General features: G+C 41.9%; 1 protein-coding gene across 3 annotated transcripts in view; it reads left to right on the forward strand.

Moving 5' to 3' along the window:
* LRRC20 (leucine rich repeat containing 20) overlaps positions 1-17,854 on the forward strand; it is an 81,358-nt gene that overhangs the window by 25,206 nt on the left and 38,298 nt on the right. For all 3 annotated transcript variants that reach the window (XM_079976504.1, XM_079976506.1, XM_079976505.1), the window contains exon 4: positions 7,732-7,899. In XM_079976504.1, coding sequence (XP_079832630.1) covers positions 7,732-7,899 — 168 coding nt within the window. The remainder of the gene's footprint in view (positions 1-7,731; positions 7,900-17,854) is intronic.

A 17,854-nucleotide genomic window follows, 5' to 3' on the forward strand; every position in this document is an offset into this window, starting at 1 on the left:
CTGTCTCTCTGATTGAACTCTAGATCAGCCTTCCTCAACCTGGTTCCCTCCAGATGTCTTGCATTGCAACTTGCATCATCCCTGTCCGTTGGCCATGCTGGCTGGCACTCTTGGGAGATGTGGTCCAAAATGTGTGGAGGACACCAGGTTGGGGAAGGGTGCTGTAGATGTTCCTTAGAAATCAGATTGCCCTGGGAAGAGGAGCTTCATTTGATTCTAGAACCACTTTGCAACATCAAATTCTATATCCAGGATCATGCTGATGTAATTCTACTGCAAGCATTCATCATCATGAGAGACAAGATAGTGTTATAATCTCTGGTGTAGTTAAATTTTCATGCTCTGTGCCAGAACATGAAAGGTACCCACATAGATTATGGAACACAGTTTCAGTAAATAGCATTCTTCTTCATTCAGATCAACAAAGACTTAATCTTTGATCCACTTCCTTGTCACAGTAAAATTGTTCCAGCACGGGGAGATAAATTCATTAGCAAATTGGTGGATTTGCTGGTGATATCTCGTTTAGCCTTTATCTTTGGCAACAAATATATTGGCCTTGATATCAAAGGCATCCAGTCTGTGCAAAACTTTCTTACATAAAAGAAAATTGCAAAGGAATGTGGAAGCTGATCCTCTGTCAAACTGTGCAGAACTTCATTAATTTCTTACCTTTTCAAAGCCCAAGAGTGTACTTCTGCTTATGAATTTTGATCATCTCAGAGACTCTAGGCTTTTTACTGTCTGCTTTTTGTTCTAGCCCAATACCTTGAAAGTGGAATTGAATGTAAGAGTATGTAGCGAATTGGCAAACAGCAAAAAGGCCAGCCTGTACAAACTACTGAACTTCTCCAAACTTGGGGCTCTGCATCCTCAATTCCCAATACAGTCAGTGTTGTCTTCAGTGGCATTTATCACCATATGGCAATTGGTTCCCTGGAGGTGATAGAAACTCAGCATGCTTCTGTTCAAATATCATGCTGACAGTCAAATATTATGTTAGGGCATTTTTTATTTTTTTAAGATACACAGAACTGTTCCTCAGTATGCATGCTCTCCTGATTAGCTAGTATTTAATCCACTGGGGAAAGTAAGAAATCAAGTCGTCGTCGTCATCATCATCATCATCATCATCATCATCATCTTTGTACCCCATCCATCTGGGCTGCTTCTAACAAATATAAAAGCCTAATAAAACATCAAACATTAAAAATTTCCCTATACAGGGCTACCTTCAGATGTCTTCTAGTAGTTGCATAGTTATTCTTTCCACAGGGTGGGTGCCACTACTGGGAAGGCCCTCTGCCTGGATGCCTGTAAAAGGCTGGTTCAGGGGCAATGCCCCACTTCCCTGAATAGAGCAGCCTCCACTGGGTTCCAGCATTCTTTGAAGGAAGCCATGGCTGTTTAATGTGGTATGATCCTGCTCTAACTGTACAGTGCAGATAGGCCTAAGTGGTTTATGGCTTCACATATTGGATAGTGCACCACTTTGGGGTCATTTGGATATGAAGTATACGGATTTTGAAGCACTCACATTTTGCTTGCAGGCTTGACCCTTGGTCTCACCCAGTTTCCTTTTTCCCTTGCACACTGTTGACAATAACAGTGCAGCCATCTCTCAAAAGTCCTAAAATTTTGGTGCAGACAAAAGGAAATATATTGGCAAATTGTAATGCTATAGGTGCTTTCAGTGCTGAAACTTATTTCACGAGTTCATAGTTTTAAAACCAATGTAGTGTGTGCACACTCAGCGGATGACCTCCAAACCATCCTAAATATCTTCACAGAAGCTTACGAAAAGCTTGGCCTATCGCTAAACACCCAAAAAACCAAAGTGCTGCACCAGCAAGTACGAAACAACCCCTCTGCAGCGCCACAAATCCAACTGAACTGTGTAACGCTGGAAAATGTCAACCACTTTTCCTATCTGGGCAGTTATCTTTCCACAAGGGCCGACATTGATGCCGAAATCCAGCATTGCCTGAGCTCTGCAAGTGCAGCTTTCTCCTGATAGAAGTGCAGAGTGTTTGAGGACCGGGACATCCACAGGCAAACCAAAATGCATGTTTACAAAGCTACTGTACTACCAACCTTACTGTATGCTTGTGAAACATGGACCACTTATAAACACCATCAACTCCTCGAAAGATTCCATCAACAGTGTCTCCAAAAAATTTTACACATCACTTGGGAAGACAGGCAAACTAATGCCAGTGTACTGGAAGAAGCAAAGATCACCAGTGTCAAAGCAATGATTCTTCAACATCAACTTCACTGGACTGCTCATGTTGTTTGAATGCCTGATGATCGTCTTCCAAAGCAACTACTCTATTCTGAACTTAAAAATGGAAAGCGTAATGCTGGTGGTCAATAAAAGAGGTTTAAAGACTCTCTCAAGGCAAATCTTTAAAAATGTAGTATAAACACTGACAACTGGAAAACACTGGCCTGTGAGCGCTCCAATTGGAGAACAGTCTTTACCAAAGGTGTCATAGGCTTTGAAGACACTTGAACTCAGGACAAAAGGGAGAAATGTGCTAAGAGGAAGGCATGTTTGGCAAACCCTCACTGTGATCAACTTCCGCTGGGAAACCTATGTCCCCACTGTGGAAGGACGTGTGGATCCTGAATTGGCCTCCACAGTCACCTACGGACTCACTGTTAACACCGTGTTTGTGGAAGACAATCTTACTTGGCTACGAATGATCGCCAAAGATGAAAACAGTCCTCCCTTACAAGATTTCACTCCTTACATTGATAATAATAATAATAATAATAATAATAATAATAATAATAATAATAATGCTTCATTTGACAGCCAGTGGTGTAGTGGTTAAGAGCGGTAGTCTCGTAATCTGGGGAACCGGGTTCGCGTCTCCGCTCCTCCACATGCAGCTGCTGGGTGACCTTGGGCTAGTCACACTTCTTTGAAGTCTCTCAGCCCCACTCACCTCACAGAGTGTTTGTTGTGGGGGAGGAAGGGAAAGGAGAATGTGAGCCGCTTTGAGACTCCTGAAGGGGAGTGAAAGGCGGGATATCAAATCCAAACTCTTCTTCCTCTTCTTCTTCTTCATTTAAGAAAGGCATCATTTTTTTAAAAAAACAAACATTAAGTTATAAAGCATGGAATTAGAACTACTTCCTTGGAGAGAGACTGTTCTTTCAGCCTTCTGCTTGCCGAATAGCAGGTGGTGCAATTCATTATGGAAATGCACCCCAAAAGGCAATAATTATTTTTCATATTATCTCCGACAAGATCCCTGGCAGACAGGTTAACAGGTGGGGAGTGAAATAATTCAGAACCAAGCAAGGTAGGCTCAAATATGGGACATGTATAAAATATGTATGAAATGATTTTAATTTTTTTTCGTTTGCAGGTGAAAAACCGCTGACATTTCCCCTGTAATTTGAATAATGTGTACTGTATGCACTTTTGCTTTCCCCACTCCTGTTCATGCATTTTTAACTCCCTCTGCACAAAGGAAAACTTTTGCTGTCTGGCCCTGCCAGCTGAACCTAAGAGTTCTGCTAACTATTCGGACACAGTCATAGCAGCCTCTTGGTGTAGGATGGGCTAAGGGGATGCCAGGGGCAAGATAAGTGCCATAGCCAGAAATAATAAACTACAATGAACTTTTTGTGTCCAGCCCAACTGGTAACACTTTCTGTCGTGCAAACAAAATTGATCTGGTTCAGGGGTCAGCAAACTTTTTCAGCAGGGGTCCACTGTCCCTCAGACCTTGGGGGGGGGCAGACTGTATTTTGGGGGAGGTGAATGAATTCCTATGCCCCACAAATAACCCAGAGATGCATTTTAAATAAAAGCACATATTCTACTCATGTAAAAACACGCCGATTCCCGGACCATCTGCGGGCCGGATTGAGAAGGTGATTGGGCCTTAGTTTGCCTACCCATGATCTGGTTGCTCTTGTAAAAAGCATCATTCACCTTGATGTATGATTTGTGGGGGTTTTGTTTTTCCATTGCTTATACTAATTCGTTGTACAGTATTAGCAATCTTACTCTTTGATGTGATGAAACCTTTCCAAGCGCCCACCAGAATGCAAAGGCTTATTACCTGACTGCCTACCCTTGTCATTTATTGAGTGTCATGCACATTACAGCAGCTGGAGAGCTCTCAAAAGCAGACACCTCACCTTGTGTTCCCAGCAAGGCGTCCATCTGCACCACAGGCAACATTGAGGGGGTAGTGTTTTCCCTGCTGGAGAGACAATCAAATTGCTGCTCCTGCTCCTTCCTTTTTTGTTTGGCAGCGGCTTCCTCTTTCCACTTGCTGCTCACATAAGAAGATGGCAGAGAATAGGCTGGGAAATGAATTGTAATTAGGTGTTCACAACATCTCAAAAAGGCTATTGTGGAACTGGAAAAGCCCAATCAAAATGATCAAAAGCTGCAGCAGCTCTGTAATGAAGAAAGGTTACAACATTTGGGGCTTTAAAAAAGCTAATAAGGGGGGGGGGATAAATTTCCATGGTGTGAAAAAGTAGAAAGTGTTTTTCTCCCTAATCCTAGAACCCAGGGTCATCCAATGAACTGGAGTAGTTAGCAATCCAGGATAGACAGAATTGTTTCACACAGCATGTAGCTGAACAGTGGAATTGGCTGCCCTAAATTGTGGTCACGGTAGCCGACAGCGTGAAAGGGAATTAGAGAGATTCCTAGAGACTAAGACTGTCCCCGTGGCTACAGAACCCAGGCACAGGCAAACATGGCCCTCCAGATGTTTTGGGACTACAATTCCCATCATCCCTGACCACTGGGTCCTGTTAGCTAGGGATCATGGGAATTGTAGTCCCAAAAACATCTGGAGGGCCGACTTTGCCTATGCCTGACATAACCTCTAGGGCAGAGTTTCTCAGACTTGGGTCCCCAGCTGTTGTTGGACTACAACTCCCGTCATCCCTGACCACTGGTCCTGCTAGTTGTAGTCCAGCAACAGCTGGAGACCCAAGTTTGCAACCAACTGCTCTAGGGTTGAGAGGCAATACTCTATTGGATACCATTTGCTGGAGGACATCTGCAGAAGCTTGTTGTCCTCGTGTCCTCCTTTTGGGCTTCTCCTTAGGCACCTGATTGGGGATGGTAGACTAGATAGGCCTTTGCTCTGATTCAGCAGAGCTGTTATGCTGTTGTTTGACTTTAAAGAAGTTGTGATCAAAGTTGACACATTGAAGGATGTCTTAGATAGGAGAAATAGCACCTGTCTTCGGGACAGGAGGTTGGCCCTGTTAAGAATTCCATTCTTCAGACAAGGAGCTTGGCAGAGGCTGATAGGGCCGTCTCTGGAGCAAGTTACTTACAAGGAGTTGTGATAATACAGTGCCTGCCCAATTTGTTGGGTTCAGTTTGTGCATTTTACAGTGGTGCCTCGGGTTACAGACCCTTCAGGTTACAGACGCTTCAGGTTACAGACTCTTCTAACCCAGAAATAGTACCTCGGGTTAAGAACTTTGCTTCAGGATGAGAACAGAAATCGTGCTGCGGTGGCACGGCAGCAGCGGGAGGCCCCATTAGCTAGAGTAGTGCTTCAGGTTAAGAACAGTTTCAGGTTAAGAACGGACCTCCAGAACGAATTAAGTACTTAACCCAAGGTACCACTGTATTTGTTTTTAGTTCTGCTACGTAAACTGCTTTAATGCTAAGAAAAGCATGATGAAAATACCTTTTAAATATATGGCACAACATCACACAGCAAGGAACACTTGCTTTGTTTCTGTTTTTGAGTGTAAAGTTTGCCTCTTGCCCTAAAATGGGACAATGTGGATTTCTTCATATTATTAAAATGTTAAGAAGTTGGTTCTCCATGATATGTTGCTTCACAGTCTACCGCTTTCTAACTGTAGGATAGAAAGGGGCCCCTTCTCTGCTTTCGTCCTGTTTCTTTTTAGTTAATTGTTCACAGAAAAAAAATTTCAGCAGGCCCACACTGTGGGCAGGCATGGTACTGCCTGGTGAACTGTCTTCAAAGCCATGCTTAATAATGAATGCTTTTTGCATTGTATCAAAAGCACCGTATCTCTTCAAATTGGCCTGTAGAGATTTCTGTAGATTTCTCATTAGAGAGAATATTGAATGAAGGCTCAAGTTATCTATCTAAAAAGTCAAGGTTTTGCCAAGAAATTAGGAGTCTTGGAAATAGACCAAAATCCTGAAACTTTCCAACTACATATTGGACCCAAGTGAACCTTAGATTAATTAAAACCCAAATTTTAGCATGTCTCTTTCTTCTATGCCACCCCCCCCACAATAACCTAAAGTGAAGGGGGGAAATGGAGTTCCATATGGAGAAATAAATACTGATCTCTTACAACATAAACCAGACATACACTGAGATCTCTTGCTCTGGAGATCTGTTCTGAGATGAGTGGTTATTAGCATGCTTTGTAGTCTCATCCCATTGTTTATGCAGTGCTTTGTTCAGGTGTTAAACCAGTCTGCCAGTCTGCCTTTTGAAGACCTCATGAAGACTCATTTTGTGCAAAATAAAACTGCCAGATTTTGACTGGACCAGCTTTCAACAACTGAGGTGTGTGTGTTTTAGGACCCACCATATTCATCTGAATAAAATCAGTTTAAATAAATTACAAGCCTGTTATATATATTGTTGTAACCTGTCCTGGGACCTTATGGTGAAAGGCAGGCAAGAAATCCGATTAGTGATGATGATGATGATGATGATGATGATGACGATGACGAGGAAATAGTTTCACTGGATACCTGTTTGCTTATGAGCTCATTTCGAAATTCTGGCACTTACTTGTTTTAAAGCCTTGAATGGATAGGGAATCTCATGAACTGCCTTTTTGCATGCCATTCTGCTTCAGCTCTAAGATAATTCCTGAGGCCCCCCGTAGCCCCATCCATGGTGAGGCTCAGACACCTAGATACAGAGGGGTTGTTTGTTTGTTTGTTTGCTTGCTTGCTTGTTTGTTTGTTTGTAGCATTGTGGAATACCCTCTGTGAGAAGACTCTCCCTATACCATCTTGTTGACTTTTTAGGTACCAGGGTAAAACTTTTTCTTTGTCCTCTCAGTCATTTTAAGTATCAGTGTCTTGTCTTTCTTTTTCTGCTTGCTATTAATGTTCTGCATTTCAATCCCCTAGCTATAGTTTTAGTTTTTATAAACCATCCCGTAACTTATTCCAATGAATGGAAGTCTATTAAAAATATCTTAAATCAGAGACAGGGAACCTGTGGCCCTCAGGATGTTGTTGGGCAGCAACTCTCAGCATCCTTCACTGTTGGCCATGCTCGCAAGGGCTGATGGGAGTTGGAGTCCAAAAACATCTGGGAGGCCACAGCTGTTCCATCTGTGTCTGTCTGCAAAAAGAGGCATCTAGAATTCTGCAGAACAGCTGCATCCTCCCCACCCCCACCCCACCACAAAAGAAACCCAGCTTCAACCTTTACTTGAGAGTTTTAGATAGACAGAAATGTCTTCTCCACTTGCACATTCTCACAAATGTGTGAGAAATAAGCTTTCCACGTATGAGTTAGATCACAGAAGCTGGCTTCTGTTGTCATGCCTGTTTTGTTAGCAAGAGCCCAGCAAGCATTGACAACTTCTCTCCATCAATCTCTGTTTTGTTTTTTATTACTTGTCTTTAACAGCAGGGCCACTCACTGCCTGAAATAAAGGATGGTTTGGCCAAATGTCTTTCTGAATTGGCCGGGTTTCATGGTTTCTCACCCTGTCCAATTGCAGAACTTAATCTGGAAGGGAATTGTATCCACCGCCTGCCAGAAGAGGTCCGAACCCTGCTGCACCTGAGAGTCATCAACCTGTCTAGGAACAAATTTAGTCACTTTCCAGAACAGCTGACCTCTTTGCCAGCTCTTGAAACAATCAACCTAGAAGAGAATGAGATTGCAGGTAAGAGACTGCACTGTATCTGTGCATCCAAGGACTTCTCTGTTGCAACTGTGGAGTAGCGAAGATCTTGCATTAAAACTTACTCGGATATTCAGTGCAACCTTGTATTTAAGCGCTAGCCTGGTAGCCAGCCGTGAAGAGGAATTGCCTGCAAGCAATAGTATTACTGTTGCTATTATTGGGCTCCATATCTTCCAAACTCTGCCATGAGCAACTTTTCATAATTAAGCAATTTTGTGAGTTTCATAGGACGTCTCATCACTTAAGAGAATGCTTTGCATTGAACTTCGCCTGCGACTGAAGGGTCTGTCCTTGCTAAGGAAACGGCACTTTTGCTCAGCAATAATATTCTCAACACTGTTTTTTTTCTAACCTGAAAGCATTAGAGCTACACTTTCAAAAAAGAAGTTATGCTATTTGCATTCATTAATACTGTATAAGTATTTCTCCTTTTACTTTTCTGTGCTGTTTCAGCTTTCCCCCCCTTTTTTGAAAACGATTCATAATCATTTTTTAAAATGAAAATTCCTTTGAAGAGCAAACTAAGTCTAAGAAATTGGACCCCCTCAGGTCACATGCTTCCCTTTGGAACTGAATAATGAGCAGAAGATGCTGCTCGTTTTTATTTTTCTGGAAGCGAGTCATCTTTTAGAAGACTTTTTTTCCCTTTGTCAGCCAGGTGTAAAAACTGTTCATTGCACCTGTACATTTTCTACTGTAGAACTAATAGGAGCTTCATAATGGGTGCATTTATGTAAGAGAAACGAACAGCTGCTCAGTTAAATTTGGAGGCCCTTGTGACTGCTCTTAGAATAATAATAATAATAATAATAATAATAATAATAATAATAATAATAATTTATTATTTATACCCCGCCCATCTGGCTAGGCTTCCCCAGCCACTCTGGGCAGCTTCTAAAAAAATATTAAAATACTGTACTACATCAAACATTAAGAGCTTCCCTAAACAGGGCTGCCTTCAGATGTCTTCTAAAAGTCTGGTAGTTGTTTTTCTCTTTGACATCTGGTGGGAGGGCGTTCCACAGGGAGGGCGCCACTACCGAGAAGGCCCTCTTCCTGGTTCCCTGTAACTTGGCTTCTCGCAGTGAGGGAACCGCCAGAAGGCCCTCGGTGCTGGACCTCAGTGTCTGGGTAGAACGATGGGGGTGGAGACGCTCCTTCAGATAAAACTTAAAGAGATCTCCTACAGGTTGTTTGGTTAGATCCTGAGAAGATTTAGTGGAATACTAGAACCGGCAAGTCAAAATTGAGGCAATAATAATAATAATAAAGATGGAACAGAAAACTTAGATGATGTGATTGTTGCTTGCTGCCATACCAACTTTCCATGCTTTCTGCACATAATCATTGGATGCGTTGTAGGCATGGGGGGGGGGGGAGTTTTAGTTGTGTTCATCATATTAATTACTTATAAGCTTATGTCTAAGTATAAGGCTCTTATAAACTTGGGCTGCAGATCAGAGCACTCCCAGGAGCTTCTGTTGCAAGCCATCATTCAACTGTGCCCTGAAGGGATGTTTATCCTCAGAACCAAATTCAAGGATCTTGGATTTGGGTCCAGGGTGGGGAGCCTGTCCTGTGCATCCTTTAAAATAAATTCTGTCCATTCCAGGTAAAGCTTGCAACAGCGACCTGACTACAAAGGCAAGTAGTGCAATACAAACACTTAGAAATATACACAGACTGCCCCCCCCCAATTTCCTCCAAGGTCAAAGGAGCAGAAAAGATGAGGAGCCAGGCAGGAGCATACAGCAGCAGCACCCATCTTTGCTGCATGTTGAGGCTTCATGGTAGGAGGAGGAAATGCATAGAAACCTCTGCTGACTGAGAGGCAGGAAGGGGTTAACGCTCCAAGCTGTTATATATGCTCCCCATCAGAGCTTCTTCATTACTGAAGCACCCACTCTTATTCTAGCTTCAAGCTCCAGGGCAAGGGAAACATTAGACATTTGCCAAGTGGGGTGTTTCCCCCCCCCCCTCCCCCAAGTACTTGCAAACATCCTTGAGCATTTGTGAGTACTGGAAATAAATGTTTGCATGGTTCTTGAACCAAAGGCAGAGATGTCATTTGCATTCCTAGCTGTGATCTAGGATAGCTCACTGTGCCGTACTATCACTACAGAGATAGACTTCGATTGATATACAAAGCCCCTGGATATTGGAATAGCTGCTTAGATAAACTGGAGATTTCAGATGAATAATTTTATTGCACGTTAATTTTGTGTCAGTGGTGATCTACTCCTTCGGGTGTGGGCAGGCAGTGAAGCTTGACATCCCCGTTCTCAGTTTGCCAAATGTTTTTATTTTATTTTGGAAGTATAAATTAATGAACTAATTAAATCTAAGTTGTTGTTGTTTTTAAAAAGGGAGAATGGGGAAAAATCATCTTTATTGAGCTTGACTAGCTGCTTGCTGTACACTTAGTTTTTTCTGTGTTTTTTCACTCTTTTTTTTTTTAGTTTCTAAACACGGACACATCTTTAATATCACAAAACGAAATCAGCTGGCATCTCAAAATGCCAGAGAGAAGTGACAGGCAATTAATTCATAGATTAAAGGGAACAGGCACTTGTCAGTGTGGATTTGAAAATAAATTGGTCTCAGATGTAGCATAGGGAGCCTCATGGATGATCAATACCAAAATGTTTTATCTCCTGTTTTACTGATAACAGAAAAATATATATTGGCAAAGCTGTCTGTCAGGCCTGTATTGATAAAAATGGTCAGGAGGCAGTAAGAAACAATAAAATTGTGTGTGTGTGTGTACACGCACAATAAAGCATCATTTTCAAGTCGTTTTTTGGTTGTGCAACATGGCAATTTTAAGCATGAGGTATGAATTTTGGTATGCCCTAGTTCAAATCTCAGTTCATGCATGAATTCACTGGGCAGCCTTTAGGCAAACCACTATTTTCTCGACTTCCCACATGGCATGTTTGGCCTAACTCGGGCTTGCCTTACATGCATCTGGTGACTTTTAAAGTCAATGGGTATGCGGATCATGTCCTTATACACCAGGAATGGGCAACTGGACCCAAGTCCTACAATGACCTGCCCTTCAGCTGGCAACCTGTATGATACCAGGCGTGGGACCAGTGGGTGTGGCTTGGCCAAAGCCCACTTAGGCGCCCAGGTTAGAGGTTCCCAACCCCATAATATAATGTAGTCACTGGTTGGCCCTTGTAGCTGCATGAAGTTGGGGGGGTGGGGTCCTGTTCCTGTTCCCTTCCTGCTGGAGAAGGTCAGTACAGTTATTGTCTAGCTTCCTGACTGGCATGTCCTCTAAGCTCCTAGAGCAGCCGCTGCCTAGTCCTCGGGAAGGTTAGGAAGGCTGCAGGGTGGGGCTCAGCGACCTGTGCAATTGAAGGAAGCAAGAGCTGGGCTGTCCTGTCCAATACCACACCACAGCGAGACTTGGGTGCGTCAGCAAGGTAAGCTGCCCTCTCTGGGGAGGGGAGGAAGGGCAGGCTTGCTCTTTGCATGCGGGATAAACTCGCGGCCCTTTCTGCCAGGGCGGCTGCCACTTGTTCACTCCTGGCAAAGTCCATCTCTCTCTGCCTGGCTGCTACAGCTGCCATGAAGTAAACTCAGTGGCTTCTGGGCCCAGGCTAGGTAGCTGGCTGGAGTTCGCAAATTAGGAAGCGGCAAACTCCACACTTTCCCCACTCCAAAGAAGAAGAAGAGGAAGGAACATTTGGGGCACACAGCAGAGGACGAAGAGGTGGCAGTGCGCTGCGGCAGGCGCATAGGGGCAGGCAGCAGGTGTGCAGTGGTGGTGGTGGAGGAGGCGGCTGACAAGGAGGTGGCAATCTGCTGCCTCTCCCAGCTTTCCGGAACCTGCCGTCCTGAGGCCACTGCCTCGCCTTGCCTCATGGTTGAGCCAAGGGTTTCCATTCTGTGGTCCATGACTCTATATTTTCCTTTTGGCCTCTTTTTATTGGTCCATCTCCGCAGATGATCCTGACATGGGAAGCTGGTTTGACCTGTATATGAACAGGCCAAAGGCAGCCTCTGGCAGCCCACCATTAATATTCCAAGCATTGATTCAATTCTAATACTTAATAAAATCCAGGAATTGTGGGTGTCTTGCACCCACAAACCCTGGCTCCCACAATCTCCTAACAACAGTGATAAAAAGCCCCGCTTGACAGTGTTCGTGGTCACTTTTCCCCAGTGAACGGCTCACATTTGGAAGACCCGGTTGTTTTCCCGAAGAACAAGGACAGCCACGTCTCATTGTGATGAGAATATTTTTGACTACATTATCTGGCAGTGACTAATTGATGACCTTTTCCCTCCCACCACTTCAGCTTAATAATTAAACAGCAGATAACCTGCTGGGCTGACAGTGGCCTTAAAAATATTTATCAAAAAGTTTTTATTTTTAAAGAGACGTTTTTAAGGTTCCTGCCAATCTAGCAGGCTATCTGCTGTTTAATCATTGATATGTCTTATTAATTTAAGCTTCCGAGAGCCCAATTTAAATTTAGTTTAGTCCTGGGGAGAGAGGTCTGGGATCAATATTTGGAACCTCTAAGGTTGAAACTTTGCCCAGTTCAGCAGGAACTACTTGTTGTAGGATTTTTACATAGGAATGCAAACAAGGACCCTCTGGAGCTCTGGAAATGCTCAAGATAGCAATACCCTCGATTATAATTAATAAATGCTGTTGTTGCTGGTGTTTGTTACATTGGTGTGCACAACACTTTCCAGAGTACATGAATACAGGACCCTCCGTATATAATCTCAAGTTCAACACAGGGAAGGCAGCAGATGGAAGAGATTTGTGTTTTTGCTTATTTCACATGATTAAACAAGCATGCTTCACTAGACCATTTATTTTTTGAGGAAAAGCTCCCATCCACTGAAAACTGGTGCAGGTCCTCGCTCCAGACCAGGGTTGTTCTAGATTGGGGGCCCTGCAACTGCATCCTCTTCAAAATAAAAATAGGCTAAGCATATTACTATACACGTAACTGAATGTGCATGTGTTTTGGCCCTCAATGAGACTTGCACTTATTTGGGTTTCGTTCAGTGAGGCAGGCAAAGCCAATGTAATGCCCACCTCAGGTTGTTGGACTACAGCTCCCATCATCCCTGACCTTTTGCCAGGTTGGCTGGGGCTGATGGGAATTGCAGTCCAAGAACATCTGAAAGGCTCCACATTGACCACCCAAGGGATGTCGTTTTGGCAAGGGGACATTCCAAAAGCTTCACAGAAAAGGTGACTTTGGGAAAATGGAGAGAGGCAGCATCACACAGGTGTTCTGAGAGGCAGCTGCAGACTTAAAAGGCAGCAAGAGCAAGGGGCAAAGTCCTTCGAAGGAACAGTCTGCTAAGGTGGATGAGCAATTGTCACAGGCAGGGAATATGTCAAGATATGAGCAGAAGGAAAATGGAAGGCACTTGGATGCTGAACGCAAGGAGTTCGTTCTTGAGATGCGGCATATGAAAAGCCAGTGTAGGGATTTCAGGAGAGGCAGCGATGGGAGGGTTGAATAACATGGGCGGTATTGTTGTGGACAATGGACCAAAGTGAGACTATAGAAGACCAAACACTACAGGATTGCAGGAGTCAAGGCAAGCAGTGATCAAAGCATGAACCAGCAATTGTGCCAAGGAAGAGGCTTGTATTTTTGCAGCGTTGTAATGGGAGAAGTGGCACGACACTGAAGGACTACAAGAAGCACCTGCAAATATCCTTCTTGCGTATGGCAGACTTTCTTAGAAGTATGATGAATACCCAATTTGCTGCCTCAAAGAGAGAGGATTGGACATGTTAGTCCTTTTTCCCCCCAGTTCATTGTATACAGTAATTTTCCACTGGGCCTCCAGTGCTCTGAGGCACAAAATACTGGATGTGATTGAAGAAGACAAATCAAAGTATGGTATCATTTTGGGACAGCAATTTTTCTGTCTGTATAACTCCTTTCATAATGTGTCCATTGCTATTTTAGGATACTTCCTGCTTTTATGTAGTTTGATATCTCAGAGGTAGTCATTTAGAGAGACTTTACTATATATATATATATTTTTTGTATGTTGGATGGAATTTTTTGTTTCTTTTTTTAAAATAATTTTTATTTATTTTTCAAACACATAATAAAAACAAAGCACAAAACAGAAAATCAAAACACAAAACAAAAACATACAAAACATTTAAACAAATATAACTTCAAAATTATATTTTCATACTTTACTATACATTAGATTTCATAACTGAGTATCTCAGTCTGATACCTTAATAGTAAGCTAGATTTAAAAAGGTGTGAGGATAGGATTAATGTACCCCCTCCCCTTCCTTTTTGCATGAATCAATTCATATAGATGTGCTAGCAGGGAGGGTGTATTGAAAAGCTTTAAGATATCTTCCTGCAGCAGATATAAATAATGTCGCAGATAGAACAATAGGCCTAGAAAGGGTTCCTGGAATTGTGTGATAATAGTGTTTTATTCCAGGCCCAAATCACAGTTATTTTCTGTATTATCTGCAAAACAATGTAGCAAAAAACAACATGGGAGGCAGCAGCTACGAGTTACTGTTCTCTGCAGCTACAGCAGGCACTGTGATTCTCGTGGTTTGACTTCACCCCCAGAAGTGCGCTCCATTGTCTCTCGAGACAGACGGATGCCAACACTAAAATAGCGATCAACGCTTTTATCTTGATAAATACATTCTGCACCAATGTCAATTTTTTTTTTTAATAAATATTTATTAAGATTTTTTAAATACAAATGCAAAAATAGTCAACAATATAGCATATATCATAACATATTTTCAAAACCTCTTTGGACTCCCTCACATCTCCCGCTCCCACTTACATCGTCTTAAATTTTAACCAGCAAATTATCATCTTATTTAAATTCTTAGGTCCCATTCTTTTAAACATAATCTAATCGTTCTCCAAATGATTTATATTTTCCTCGATCTACTTATCGTCCTAATTCCATCTAATTTAATGGTGGTCAATTATTTATGATCTAGCATCCTTCTTAACATTCAACCAAATTACAATACTTTTTTTAATAAATCTTAAATTTCTTCCAGTCTTCTTCAACCTTCTCTTCTCCCAGGTCTCGGATTCTGCCAGTCATCTCGGCTAGTTCCATATAGTCTATCAGCTGCATCTGCCACTCTTCCAGTGTGGGTAGATCTTGGGTTTTCCAATGCTTAGCGATAAGTATCCTTGCTGCTGTTGTTGCATACATAAAAAATGTTCGGTCCTTCTTTAACACCTTCTGGTCGACAATACCCAAAAGGAAGGCCTCTGGTTTCTTAGTGAAGGTATACTTAAATACCTTTTCCAGCTCATTATATATCATTTCCCAGAAAGCCTCCACTCTAGGGCAAGTCCACCAGAGGTGAAAGAATGTTCCTTCATTTTCTTTACATTTCCAACATTTGTTATCAGACAAATGGTATATTTTGGCAAGTTTAACTGGGGTCATGTACCATCTATATATCATTTTCATTACATTTTCCTTCAAAGCATTACATGCAGTGAAGTTCAACCCAATGGTCCACAACCCTTCCCAGTCCTCAAACATAATGTTGTGCCCAATGTCCTGTGCCCATTTTATCATAGCCGATTTAACCATTTCATCTTGTGTATTCCATTTTAACAGCAGGTTGTACATTCTTGAAAGTATCTTAGTCTTAGGTTCTAACAGTTCTGTTTCCAATTTCGATTTCTCCACTCGGAACCCTAACTTTTTGTCGTTTTTAAAAACTTCATTAATCTGAGCGTAATGTAACCAGTCTCGCACTTTGTCCTTAATTTTCTCCAAACTCTGCAATTTCCAATTGTCTCCATCTTTTTCTAATATTTCCCAATATTTTGGCCATTTGGCCTCCATATTGGGTCTTTTTCGGGCCTTAGCTTCCAGCGGTGAAAGCCACCTTGGAGTTTTATTTTCCAGTAAGTTTTTGTATTTTGTCCAGACATTAAACACTGCTTTTCTGACAATATGGTTCTTAAAGGCCTTATTGATCTTAACCTTGTCATACCATAAATATGCATGCCAACCAAAAGCATTGTTAAAACCTTCCAGATCCAATACATCAGTGTCCTCGAGAAGTAGCCAATCTTTTAGCCAGCAGAAAGCTGCGGCCTCATAGTACAACTTTAGGTCTGGCAGGGCAAAGCCCCCTCTTTCTTTCGCATCAGTTAATATCTTATACTTGATTCTTGGCTTTTTGCCCTGCCAGACAAACTTAGAAATATCTCTCTGCCACTTCCGGAAGCACTCCGTCTTGTCCACAATCTGTAATGTTTGAAACAAAAACAACATTTTTGGCAATACATTCATCTTGATAGCAGCAATTCGGCCTAACAAAGAAAGTTTCAATTTTGTCCAACTATCTAAGTCTCTCTTAATTTCTGACCAACATTTTTCATAATTATCCTTGAAAAGACTCAGATTTTTTGCTGTTATGTTTACCCCTAGGTACTTTACTTTTTTAACCACAGTTAGTTCTGTCTCTCTCTGAAACCGTTCTGACTCTGTATCTGTCAAATTTTCCCCCAGCACTTTAGTTTTCTGTTTGTTTAATTTGAATCCCGCCACCCGACCAAAGTCTTGAATCAATTGTAACACTCTTTTCGTACTAGATTCTGGCTCCTGCAGAGTCAAAACTAGGTCATCTGCAAAAGCTTTAAGTTTGAATTGTTTCGCTCCGACCTGAATTCCTTCCACCAACCGGTCCCCTCTAATCATGTTCAAGAGCACCTCCAGAACCGAAATAAATAACAGAGGGGAAATAGGGCAGCCTTGTCGTGTTCCTTTTTCAATTTTAAACTCTTCTGTAACCACATTGTTAACTATCAATTTAGCTTTTTGTTCTGAATATATAGCATCAATCCCATTCTCAAAACCCCGTCCCACTCCCATTTCTTTTAAATTTCCCTTCATAAATTTCCAAGAAATATTATCAAAGGCCTTCTCCGCGTCTATAAAAATTAACACTGCTTTTGTATTAATATCTGTTTGCAGAAGTTCCAAAATGTCAATGATGTTCCTTGTGTTAGCAAACAAATGTCTACCTGGGAGAAAGCCTGCCTGGTCTTTATGAATTACTTCATTTAATACTTTTTTGAGTCTACTTGCCAAAACGTCTGCAAATATTTTGTAATCCACATTTAGAAGGGAGATGGGACGATAGTTCTTAAGTTGTGTCTTTTCAGCTTCCGATTTTGGTATCAATGTGATGAAAGCTTCTTTCCACGATTCTGGCGCCCTCTTCCCCTCCATGATTTCATTGCTGACCTCCATCAGTGGTTGTATCAGATAGTCTTTTAATGTCTTGTAATACTTGGAGGTCAGCCCATCTGGCCCTGGGGATTTGCCCAATTGCATGTTCTGAATGGCTTGTTCAATCTCTTGTCGTGTTATTTTGCAATTCAGGATTGATCTATTTTCTTGTGACAATTTTGTTAGTCCATTTTTTCCCAAAAATTGTTTAATCTCGACCTCGTCTTGCGGCCCTTGGGTGTATAATCTTTTGAAGTATCTCTGGAAGCACTTTCTGATCTCCACAGGGTTCTGAATGTTTCTTCCTTCAATTTCTAAATTTGTAACTGTATTTAGTTTTTGTCTCCTCTTCAACTGCCAAGCTAGCAGTTTCCCACATTTATTTGCCGATTCAAAGGTTTTTTGTTTCATTAATTTAATCTTCCACTCTATTTCCTGGTTTATCAATTTAGAATATTGTGCTTGATGAAGTTTGATTTCTCTCAGAGTCGGCTGTGACTTCGGATTTAATCTTAACTTCTTCTCCAATTCTTTAATTTTCTCCAAAATCTTATCTTTCCTCTCATTTTGTCTCCTTTTCTTTACAGCATTCTGTTGTATCAAGAACCCCCTCATTACAGCCTTACTTGCGTCCCAGATAGTTCTTTTTTCCACCGTAGTGTTCATATTTATCTCGAAATAG

This window comes from Podarcis cretensis (assembly GCF_951804945.1).
Source record: "Podarcis cretensis genome assembly, chromosome: 5".
NCBI classification, from domain to species: domain Eukaryota; kingdom Metazoa; phylum Chordata; class Lepidosauria; order Squamata; family Lacertidae; genus Podarcis; species Podarcis cretensis.